This window comes from Rhynchophorus ferrugineus, unplaced genomic scaffold (genome assembly GCF_030347505.1).
Source record: "Rhynchophorus ferrugineus isolate W39M unplaced genomic scaffold, kcgeb_rfMv2 rfM9, whole genome shotgun sequence".
NCBI lineage: Eukaryota > Metazoa > Arthropoda > Insecta > Coleoptera > Curculionidae > Rhynchophorus > Rhynchophorus ferrugineus.
The window spans coordinates 29,791,644-29,803,860 of NW_027472588.1; the positions used below are offsets into that span (position 1 = coordinate 29,791,644).

The 12,217-nt window shown below is 30.6% G+C and overlaps 3 protein-coding genes across 19 annotated transcripts in view; 1 reads left to right on the top strand and 2 right to left on the bottom strand.

The window, feature by feature from the left end:
* Nucleotide 1: 1 nt before the first annotated feature.
* On the bottom strand, nt 2-1,508 carry LOC143202704 (protein lifeguard 4). 2 transcript variants are annotated; one of them, XM_076414418.1, is made up of 5 exons: nt 1,369-1,508; nt 961-1,212; nt 799-904; nt 591-742; nt 2-539 (listed from the first exon to the last, which is right to left on the bottom strand). In XM_076414418.1, exons 2-5 carry the CDS (start codon nt 1,200-1,202, stop codon nt 287-289), a joined length of 753 nt encoding a protein of 250 aa, XP_076270533.1. In that variant the 5' UTR covers nt 1,203-1,212; nt 1,369-1,508; the 3' UTR covers nt 2-286. The 2 variants fall into 2 exon arrangements, with proteins under 2 accessions (XP_076270533.1, XP_076270534.1); XM_076414419.1 differs by having other exon boundaries at nt 1,263-1,370.
* Nucleotides 1,509-2,483: 975 nt separating this feature from the next.
* The window catches only part of stai (stathmin), a 66,836-nt gene continuing 57,102 nt past the window's right edge, over nt 2,484-12,217 (top strand). For 6 of the 16 annotated variants that reach the window (XM_076414395.1, XM_076414403.1, XM_076414397.1 and 3 more), the window contains exons 1-2: nt 2,592-2,731; nt 2,975-3,020. In XM_076414395.1, the coding sequence (XP_076270510.1) occupies nt 2,984-3,020 (37 nt within the window). In that variant the 5' untranslated portion in view covers nt 2,592-2,731; nt 2,975-2,983. Of the gene's footprint in view, nt 2,732-2,974; nt 3,021-8,828; nt 9,037-12,217 lie in introns of those variants that run through there. The other 10 variants (XM_076414394.1, XM_076414401.1, XM_076414396.1 and 7 more) reach the window with 8 other exon arrangements.
* On the bottom strand, nt 2,923-5,218 carry LOC143202698 (uncharacterized). The gene is made up of 10 exons (XM_076414393.1): nt 5,078-5,218; nt 4,609-4,809; nt 4,478-4,558; nt 4,236-4,425; nt 4,078-4,182; nt 3,864-4,021; nt 3,673-3,816; nt 3,457-3,616; nt 3,209-3,353; nt 2,923-3,160 (listed from the first exon to the last, which is right to left on the bottom strand). The coding sequence occupies exons 1-10, from the start codon at nt 5,135-5,137 to the stop codon at nt 3,085-3,087; spliced, it is 1,320 nt and encodes a 439-aa protein (XP_076270508.1). The 5' UTR covers nt 5,138-5,218; the 3' UTR covers nt 2,923-3,084.

Below are 12,217 nucleotides of genomic sequence, written 5' to 3' on the forward strand. Positions count from 1 at the left end.
GTTTCTTATTTTTATAGGCTTATATTGCTATACCATATGTCTACTATAATTCTATATGCACTAATACTTTTATTTTGTAGTGATTGCCTTTGTTTCAAAAAAGCTTTACAATACAACTTGAAATATACATAATACTATATCTTCAGGAAAATGATAGCAGGTATTTCATCAAAGTATGTTTTAAAACATTTAATATATCACATTAAAGAAATACATACATAGTGAACAATTACATATATAACCTTTGAAATATTAATAATAAAATAGTAAAATATATTACATTATCTTATTGTCGGCTAACAGCTTGTAAAATTCTCAGTATATACAAAAACAAATTTATGATATCTAAGTACAAGTTGATAGTTGCTAAAATATATTCTTCTGCAGATAATGTATCCATTATTAATTTGGTATCATAGATAATGAACAAACAGAATATAAAAGCACCTGCAAATCCTATCAGCAATTCCAAAATTGGTGATTGCAAGAAAATCTGCATAAATCCTCCAACAATCAAAATTATCAATCCAGCAAATAATCTAAAATATACAGCATTCACTTATATTATAATATATTTTAAAAACACTTACCCTGAATACCATGTGGAAAAATCACGTTTACTTTGGAATGTATAAAGGGTTAATCCACCTAATACCAAAAAAGTCAGCAATAAGGCTTCCAAAACTATAGTTTTGGAATAAAAAGTGACTATTACACCAATTGTATAAGCTTGAATAGCAGTCTAAAACATATGGATATTTTATTATAATGCAAGTAAATCAATAAAATAGCACTTACAAAAGCTGTTAAGAGAATAAAATTAGTTGGCGATTCCTTTCTCTTAATGTGTAAAGGTATCAATATAATAAGACTGCCAATAAAACTAAACATCATGAGCCAATCACTAAAATAATTGTAAGAATTAAATTGTTAAAACAAAATCCTTAATTACTATCTTACTTGCTTTGGACAAAACTTTTGATAGGTGGTGTAAACATAAATATTGATGCAACAGTCACAGTTAAGAAAATCTGCATTGTAAGTAGTCCGTATACTTTACGTAAAAAAGCTAATCGTATAGATTTAGTTGCTTGAGCAACATTGTTCCTATATGAAAAATCATTTTCAATTCCTCCTTCTTCGTCATATTCTTTACCCCCCTGTTCTATATCTTCAAGAATTAAGGGCACCGTTTGTGACATCTTGTACTATCTAAAAAATTATTCATGAACTTTAAGAATAATATATAGGCATTGCACAACATATTTTTAAAAAGAAACAAGTCGTAATAAATACAGCACACAATATCTATATTTAAATAAATGCATTGAAAAATACAATACAACGCAATTAATGCATTTTAATTACCTTGGCGTGTATTAACAACTTTCCAAAATATAATGTAAAATGTTTGAAACGTCAAAACATTAAAAATACTGACAACCAGATGTATCATTTGTTGCCTAACATTTTTCCCAAATTAAAACAGTTTTAAAACATCGTTTAGCAAATATTTATAACTCCATTGATTCTGTATTACACTATAGTGTCAATTCTAATTATATTTTACTGTTAATTTACATTTAAATTTAAATACATTTTTTATTATAATATTGAATGTATACTAAAGATTATTCAGTAAAATAAAATAAAGTTATTAACTGTTATATCAATAAAATATAGATTACAAGACTATATACATATGAAACAAAGTTATTAGCCTATTATATACAAAATTAATATTGATAATAAACTATTCTTATGTATGTATTTTATAGGCTAATTGGTCAATTGTTTTATACGTTGTAAGATACATTATCAAATAATAAATGAATCATTTTATTTGCCACTTATGCTCAGTTACAAACAAATAATAAAATTTGCTGTCTAATACGGTAAAAAGTTCGTTAATTTTAACGATTTCTTCCTATATTTGTATGTCGAAAAAACTATTATGATTAATATATCGCGGAATAACCGAGGTCAAAGAAATGAAAAAATAAAAACAGATTTGCAGTTAAGAAAGGTCGTTGGTGTATCGCCCACTTTTCAACGGTCAATCTATTGTTATATGATTTTCCTTAATTTATCCATTATAAAATAATAGAGTTATTCAATAAATAAACCATATTTTTGATTATTAGCCAAAGTTAAAATAAATTGAATAAAAATATTATTTTGCTATTTTATTTCCATCAAAATACTCGTTCTTTACATTCTGCATAATCCTAGAAATATTTCTGAGTCATACATATATAAATAAAGCCCTTTTAGTCAGTTTAAAATTAACGAAACTAAGAAATTCATCTTTGTTGTAGAAATTTAAATTTAGCTTTTCAGTACTCTTTGTCTAATTTGCACCAATCCAAATAACGGATCCCGCGCTGAGCAGCCAATGAGATTCGATTATTCATTATAAGAAATTAAATGACGGTTTGAATTTATTTAATTCATTTTTTAGTTGGGGCAGCTTTTTAGATCTCAGTATTCGGTACTGTCTTATAGGATAAAGAAGGAAAGTACTATCGTCAAGTGAGTATAAGTTCGACAAAAATAGCGAACGGAACGTAGACAGTTTGATGTTTATAAATGTTGGTTCCTTGTGGCTTTCCTATAAATGTAGCCTGAGCTGGTATAGTGAGTACGATTATTTGGCATTGTCGAAGTGTTAGTGAAAAATTTACATATTTCTTGAGATATTACTATATTCGGTGAAAACTATATTTTTGAGGTAAGATTCAACTCGCCACAATTTTTTTTTCAAATAATCTGCCAAATTAATAATTTTGACAAATCTTGACAAATTTATTAAATGTTTTTTATTAGAAAATGTAAGTTTTAGTATCATTTATTACTTTTATAGAAGTATGTATAAATTTTAAAGAGTATTTAGTAATATAGATGAATTTAAATCAACAGGTGTATGTTTCATTTATGCTTTATTAATCTAATTATGTTTATTATTTTTTTACAGATCAAAACTATGGCTGATACTATTGCTGTTCCATTATCTGAAGAATGTAAGTTAATATACATATAGCTATTATTAAAATATGTAAATCATGCTATATTTCAAAATTTGTGTCAGATCATTTCTTTTATTAAATGAGTCCTTGTTGCTAGAGATGTTATATGTTTGTAGGTAATTAAAGCTGTGGGCCTATAATATCAAATTTAGTATTAAAATTTATTTTAAACAATAACTTACAGAATATCACTGATCATTATACTGATATTGCTAGTGTCTAACCTAGAGGGTAATGAAATCATAGGATTCGCCTCTTTTATCTTATTTTTAATACAGATATGTTCAGTGTAAATATGTAGTAGTGAGTGCAATGAAGCTCTAATTCCTGTAATAAATAATTTGAATATATTACATTGATATAATGATAAAAAATGCTTTGTTTAAGTCCACTAATATTTATATCATAAATATATTGAGATTTTACCTACCTGTTACATAAATATTAAAAGTTGATAAATGACTGGGTGTGGCAATAGTCATCTTCTTTAAATTTCTTAAATAGTGATTGTATTTAACAAACAATGGTTTCCAATGATCCTCATAATCTGGATTCATAGAACAAACTTCTAATTGATCTATCCTTGTTTCCTGAAATAAGTACCTTAATTACACAATAACAAACATATTGTAGATTTGTAGCTTACATCAACCAAGCTTTGTACAAATTCTAGTATTCTAATAAAGGTAATAGTAGGTTGAGCTGTTTTAAAATCAGGATGTTGTATTTGCATTAAGTATGTTAAAGCATGTGCTACAGTTTCACTGATATCTTCTTCATCATACTTGAGCTAAAAAACATAATTACAAAAATGTTATTTAATCCAAAATTATCTACCCTTTTCTTGATAATTGTCCAGTCATTTGATATTTGGCTTGTATGTTTTGGCAAGTTGTTAATGTTAATTTTTTTGGCATATTCAACTAAGTCATAATCTATGACATCATCTTTGTGACATAATGTTATATTTGATGCCCAATAATCTTTTAAATTATCTGAAAGAAAGAAAAAAATGTAGGTTTAGGACATACTTAACTGTCTTGGTAAATACCTATAAGCGAAGATAACTGAAAATATATTGAAATTGTGCCGCAATGGGGATGTTCGAAATATGGTTTTATGGTTGAAGTTACTGAATTAATATCAATTTTCCACCCTAAAAAATAAAGACATTACCAAAATTCTATAAAAAGTTTTCAATATTAGAACCTAAGTTTGCAGCTAAAACCAAATTACTATCGACTAGACAATCCATGGATACACATACAATATGAATACCAATATCTTTGAGTTGTCTTAAAGTGTCTTTAATAGTGTCAGCAAGAATGGCTGTATAAGATGAACTGTCTACAAATAGAATACCTGTTGGTATTTTCCAATTTTCCTCTAAAGACACTACCTAAAACGCCACTCTATATGCCTAGAAAATTATTTGTTTAGCCTTTGATTACCATAAGTATAACAGCTTTTTTTTCTTTCTCCTGAAGTAAAGCTTCATTATTTTTGGTTAACCCGCCTTTATATGTTTTATCCTTAAAATGCCAACATTTACAATTTATAAAATAATAAGTTTATCAATTACATTGTATTTTTCATTGTTTTGGTTTAATATTTTCTCATGGATGATCAGAGCACATATCTGTGGACAATTACTCAATTGCATTGATGCCAGAACATTGAGGGGCTCTTTTAACATTCCAGTACTATTGTCATTCCATTTTATGTTGCTTTTCTCTTTTATTTCCCTCTTAAGTATAATTTTTGGCCTGTTGCCTTTGGATTTCCAAGACAAATTATTCTACTTTTCTAATACATTTGTGGGTCAGATTATTACAACATATACATAAGAACAATGGGATGAACTATAATTGAATTTAGCTTATTTATTGGGCGGGGAAATCGGTTATTGTATAAGCAAGTTGCTAAACCGTGAACTAATTATCTTCCTTATTATGTTGGGTATTTGTAATTGAAATATATCTTTAATTCGTTATCCGATTAAATTCATATTGGGTATGAAGATGACGAAATTTTTTTTTAAAAGTTACTTACTCCATTAAATTTTCTTTTGCTGTGAATATATCTCGTAAAAATAAACGAATCAAATGCATGCACACAATAAATACAAATACTAAACAAGTTGTTTGAGGTTAGGTTTCCGCTATAAAAATAGTTCAAACGAATCGGGTGTGGCTAAAGATCCAACGAATCCGTCTCGTTTGAATTCGTTTCGTCCCGGATCAACGAACTGTCTCGCAACGGTCGCTTATATTTAAATTGTCTTTCGACTGGATTTCGCCCGACTTAGGCAATAACAAGTCCGGCCTCATTTGACCATAAAAGGGAGCTTTGTTGTTGCCTACATAAAGCCCAGTTTTTTTAAAGAAAAGTTTTCTCTTTGGTTTGTCGGTCTTCCTACATTAAACTTCTCGCTTTGTTCATTGAGGTCAACAATATTCACACGCAATTTTATTTTTATTTAATTTTTTTTGTGATATTAATAATTCTTTCCATGTAATTTTTACTAAATAATATTTTTTATTATTATTCCTGTAGTTTTGCTACTCTTCGCCTCTTGGTAACTCTCTAGAACTATTATAATTAAATCATTATTTAAAGCGCACCTTGTATAACTGGGTCTATTGTGAGTCTCAATAAAAACTCCAGTTTTGGAGTTATTGTTTTGTTTTTACTGTTTTGACCGTCGGCTTACTTGATTGTTAGAATAAATTATAAGGTGTTCAATACGTCTCCAAGTTTTCATGACCACGTTTAAACATTGTTTTTCAAATAGAATTTAGCGATATGATTAAGTACAATATTTTCGTGTGGTTTTACGTATATATGATTATTGACTAGAAAAGTAATCCAAAGTAATCTGATGATTATAAAATAAATTAGTAAATTAATTTAATAGATCAAATAGTATATTTTAGTTTTAGATTCGTGTTGTAATACATTTTCATTATCTCATTCTTTAACATTTTTAGTGTTTTTTTTTTGTTTGTGAACGATCTAAACATAAATCAAAGAGCTTTTTTTGCTTTTATTATTCTGGAGATTGCTTGAGAGCAACCATAACCATCCTTAACTTGATATAGTGGTGGCCAATTCTCACGAAATTGCTTATCGCGAGTTGGAAAGGAGAATTATTGAAAGAGCATTTATCTGATTTCTCTTTCAGGTATTTTTTTTATGAGGAAAATAATACCTTTAATCTGTTATAGTTTATACATGATACATGTGTAAATGGCTAACATTTTTTTGTAAAGCGTTGTGAAATGTTGTCAAGGGAAATATTATCCCCTGTTGACAAAATATTCATAATAGGGGTGGACCTTGCTCGTTGACATGTTTAGGGGAATCCTCTATTTGATTGTTTCGTTAATGGTAGTTCAATTTTTCTTCGTTATTTCCAACAGTTCATTACATCGAGTCTTATTTAAGGTCCCGCTCTATCGTAATGGAATGGAAAAGCCGGAGTGGGCATTCTCTTATCACGGCAATGGAAGTCCTTGGAGACCGAGAACCGGCCAGACTGAGGGGCAATTGATCTGTCTCCCCTTCCTTTCCTCCCTCTGAGTCATCCGGTTTCGATAAAACCGAAATCCAGCGGCGTATCGTTATATTGTATTTTGATATGCGGCCGTTTCTATTTACGGCGGTTAATTATCCGGTATTGACTGAGTCGATTTATGATTCTTAAAAAAAATAGAATAATGTATTATACAGTATTTACTTACGGAAAATAATTTAATATATGTTGCATAGACGGAGCTATTAATTTATAATATTTATTCTCGTTTTTATTTATTTATTAGAGGGCGTTATATTAATTTTATTGCATATGTATTCCTTCAACTATTCTATACGTAATTAGTTATTTGGTTAACCTTGGTTATAATCATGTGTGTATAAGTATAATACATAACCTTTAATTGTCACACATTGACATTTTAGTTCTTTTTGTCTTCGCATATTTATAGTTAATTGATTTGGCTTTTATAATGTTTCTATTAATATAATGAACGAATGAACTTGCAATTAGATGACATCTATAGATGCGATAAGTGTAATATAAATAATCCTATAATCTAATATTAATATATAATCTTATGATATGATATATTGGGGTGATGAATTGCTTAATATGTTATTGTTTATTTGTTACTTTTATTTTCGTCAGCACTAAAGTTAAACATTATTTAACATTACAAATTTTCAAAGACACTAGTATTTGAGGCAAGGCAAGTATTTGAAGCTGTTTTCCTAACAGCCAAAAAGTTTCAAAAGTACTGCTCAACTTGTCTCTCCTACCAGACATAGCTGAAGGACAGTTTTAGATGCGACTGATTTTTTTTAATTAATAATATCTTTCATTAGATATTCTTAGTGAAATCTTAATTTACAAGTTAATTTATTACTACTGTTATGTTTTACTTACATTAATACACGAGCAAGGCGAGTACGGGATTAATACATAACTATGTATTTCCCAAATTAAAATAAAACCAAACTATTTAAGTTATTACTTCGTATATCCATTTGATTTGGAGGTCATCATGCAGCTCTTCGTTGGTTACGTAACGATAAGCATTGGTGATTAATTTTAGAGGTTGATTTTGACTGCGTTGGATTACTAGTTGGCTTGATATTTTAGTGCAACCGATGATCTATTTGCTTGGAAAACCGCTTCAAATAGTCGCCAAATAGTATACATAAATAAGGTATATAAGACTGAGATTGTACAAGATGACTTATTTACCATTATAATTTAGTATACTCACGTTTTAATGTTTGTCACCGTTTCTCGGTCAAAGCCACTATACGAGCGACTTTTCATAACAATCAATTGTTTTTAGTTATTTATCTAATTTGACGCAAGTGTGGCATATTAGATTTTAGATTATTAGAATAACAATTCATTCAAGTCAAATCAACCTTAATGTTATTTTGATGCTATTATAGTTAATCAATAAGTGGTAATAATGAATAGACAACCGTCATTTTTTTTCTATTACGAGTAGTAGCATCTGTCCATCTATTTTTATCTAGAGGTGTACACGTTTCTTTTTATTTTTTACTTCCGAGTTTTTTTACCTACTTATCTAATTTGATGCAAGTGTGGCACATGTGGATGTTGGATTATTAGAGTAATAATTTAAATAAATGATTCCAATATTATTTGAGTACTTATATATGTTATTCAGAATACATTAATTTTAGTTTATATTTATTTAATGAAATTCAATAAGTTAAATCAACATTGATTAATGCTATTTTGATGCTATTGTAGTTAATCAATCAACGGTATCAACCAATAGCCTATCACTATTTTCTTTCTATTAATAGCATCTGTGCATCTATTTTTATCTAGAGGTGTACAAGTTTCTTTTTGTTTTTTACGCAGGAGTTAGTCATTGCCGAGGTCGCGCCCAACCCTCTATTGACTTATTGGACGACTTTAGAGCGTGACGTTTCCCCTTCTCGAAATACTAAAAATCCGAAAAATAATGTTTTTTAAAGATTCATTTTCTTCGATGCTATCAGCGTTTTCTCAAGGGTAAAGTTGAGTTCAGATGATTTCCGACCTGGGAAGGGTTATTTTCATTAGAGAGGGCGTTTCTTTGATATTTAAGATTTCGAAACCGGCTACACTGCCGCTGCGTCTCCGAGCGGCCACCCTCCTGCGTCAGCCTCGACGCCCAAAACGCCGGCGTTCAGTCGGCAACCACCGTTCGACGTCGCATAGCAGAGCTCGATCCGTCGCGGGGTAGTTTTTTTAGTTTTTTGTCACTTGAGCAATCTTCCGCCCCGTCCACGGCCATCCAGCGCCCGCACGCGTCCACCCTCCCATCTTCCGATAACAGGTATCGCTCGATAGGGCGATCTTTTCTCGATACGTAGCGTGTCTCGCGTCAAACGGCCACCATGCTGATCGGATTGGTTAAGGAATCGGTAATGCAATGTTTCTGTCACACTTGCCGGGCACCGTTACCAGCTGCAGTCGGTAAGACCTATTCTACTTTTTGTTTCGATTCTTCGTTGTACATAATTTGTACCGTTCACTACGATGCTGTGGTTCATGAAGTACCTTTTCGACTCGCAACATTTTATACACACTAATCGAATACTGCAACTATTTATACGCTTAGATTAATTTATGCAACCATTTATACACCAAACTTTTATTAAATGTGTGTTTCATAGTTTTTTACATATTAATTATTTATTGTTTAGTAAAATTAGTCATATATCCGGTAATGCATCGAAAAAATAATGCGGATAATGAAGTCGGTAGATTATACAGCATTTCCTAATGGTTCTCGAGTATACTGATCATGCGCGTTTCGATGCACCTTTCCCAGATTTGTGGGAAACAGGTTTTTTTTTGATCACCGATCATGTATAACCGCCTTCGCTGTGATTTTTTTAAAAGTTAGTTACTAGTGGCAAAAAAATTGAGAAATATGTAATTATCGTATCACTATGATACCTCTATTCAACTGTTGTTTAATTTCGTTTTGGTTTTTTAGTATCTTTTATCATTTTATTGTCTTGTTTTTTAGAAAGTGAACGATTTGTTTATTTTCACTTTTTCATAATTTTTTATGTTATGATTGTCATTTAGTATTTTTTTAAATCTTATTAGTGGTTTAATAGTGATGTTCATTAGGCGGTTAATAGCGATGACATTAATTCATCATGAAATAATATAATGCCCTTAAATTGTGCCTTGTTTTGAGTGACGTTGCCATGAAACCCTCTTCAGTTCGCATGCATAATACATTCCCTTTATCACTACATTTTTATTATTTCAATTCACCCTTCACGCGATAATTGTTACCTCATAATCACGTTAGCCGTGCATATAATGCATATAAACTACCACATGGCAGGCGCTTGATGGAGCCTCAAACTCGACTAGATTGCTTGATAGCGGTGCCGTGTATCCGTCATAGTCTCCGATCACGTTTAACCCAGTTAATGTTGAATTGTCACCTCCTCATCGGCCCCCTCCCCTCATCACACAGGTCGCGCCGATCAGCGATCGTCAGGGGTGAGGTGGGTGCGACGGTTCTGGCAATGGTACAAAACCGAATGGGTCAATAAATTGAGGTTATTTTCGTCTGGAAGCGGAACTAAACGGCCAACCTTGATTGCGGCGGATTTTGGCAGAGCCGGGCCTCTGTCGAAATTGATTTATTATGTACGGTGGGAGTAAAAACGGGGAGGAAGGGATACTTTTTTTGTTGGACCGTTTGTTTGAGAAAAAATAATTGATGTTTTCCCGGAGAGTCCTTGCCGTTCTTTCTAAAATAATTGTGTTTATGTGAATTTAATACTATTGCTTAATTGGATATTGTTTAAAATATTAAGGGTGTCGTTAATTTTTAGAATAAAATACTCAATAACGAATGTACATTAGAGTTAGAGAGAACCTTCCTCGCGTCATAATATTGAAATTGGTGAAATTCATCTGCTTATGTCTTGATCTAGGTTGTGTTCAGTGCTTCTATAAGAGATTCACCTTCCAAAATGTTGAATTGTTCCCATTAATGGCAAATACTTCGAAATTGTGAAATTCGTAACTAAGCTGCAAGCTCTTGTTGAGTTTAAGATGAGTCTTCGTTCATCAGTGCTAAACATTTGTACTAATAAGAACGCTACAAGTTGATTCCGATAACCGGTCTATTCCTTTTTGAAATACCACTGTAAAGTTTACTTTTTTGAGAGGTTACGTAACTCATGTTCCTTCTCTATCCTCCGATGTTCTGAAACCTTGCGTCTGATTCTTTCAAAAAAATGAAAGTGCGCGAAGATATTGCCATTTTAAATATGATTTTAAGCTTGAATAAAACGAAGAAAAACTATGTTAATCTTTAAATTTATTATAATTATTTAAACATTAATTCAATCAATTAAATGTTTGATTTAACTTTTTGAATAGAATTATATTTCACTTTTAAATATAGTCAATATTGGTTTTGGAATTAATCTTCAAACTTCATTCATTTTCTTAAGAATTTTTTCGGAAACGAAAATGAAATAAATTTTGGTTTATGTACCTTTTATCAAAATAATGAAATTTGACGTAGAAGTTAACTTAAAATAATGTTTTGGCTTTTGTGAATTATTCTCTTTTAAAAGGTAGTGGTTGTGTCCAAATGTACCAGTTCTGTTAATTAATACTGAATCAAACGTTAGTGTTGTCACAGAATGAGTTTTCGTCAGAAAGGGTCTATTTCCAATCGTTCCAGAAGCCAATCCGCTAATACTCTATGTTACCTATGACAATTTTCTGCAAGTATCGTATTTCAAATACTTAGTTTGACTATTCACTGAAGCATTTGGTTTTGTTAGTATAGCACCAGTTTTATAGCCTTTTAACTATTTACATGGAAAATTCACATGATTTATCAAATAATAGGTATCGGATCTTTTAAATTTAAAGCTTTAGATTCAATAAAACGTGACTACTGCCAATGTTCGAACATTCCTACCGGAACTACTATTTTTCCTTGACTAGTTCAATCTGCTTTAATCAGTCTTTGAACAAGACTATTGTTATTTCAACGTTATCACAAATATAGCATTTCTTCTTTTTTTCTTCTGGCAACCTTTATATTTTCATATTCTCTTTTATGTTATTTATGGTTGGATTTCTGGGTATATTCGCTATTAGCATGTTTCTGTCTAGTTGAAATTTTATCATTTTAACCGGTTAAAATATTTTCTATGTTTATTATTTGATATCTTTTTTAAGTCTCACGCGACATTAATCTTCTGTTCAAAACATGGGAAATTTTTTTTTCATTTAATTTTTTTGCTTTAAAAATACATTTGTTCCGAAAAAATGGATGTGTGATCTGGATGTGGAAAAAATCCTATCTGTTCTAAGATTTTCCATAAATAAACCATGGCTCTTTTGCGCTTGGGAATTTCATAGTACACCCACTTTTCACTTCGCTAATCAAAATACATCACAGAAAACTTTTCTTTTTTTGACTGGCAAATAATGAAACCGTTCGAAAACGTATTTTCAGTCAATTCGTAAGTATGGTAATAATTTTTGCTGCTTTTGGATCTTTCTCATTGCATGCAAACGGCCAAAAATAGTTGATTCATCAATTGCCAAGTTGTCTGAAAGTTCTTTGAAAGTTTGAGTTGGATTATCGTTCAATAAGTCT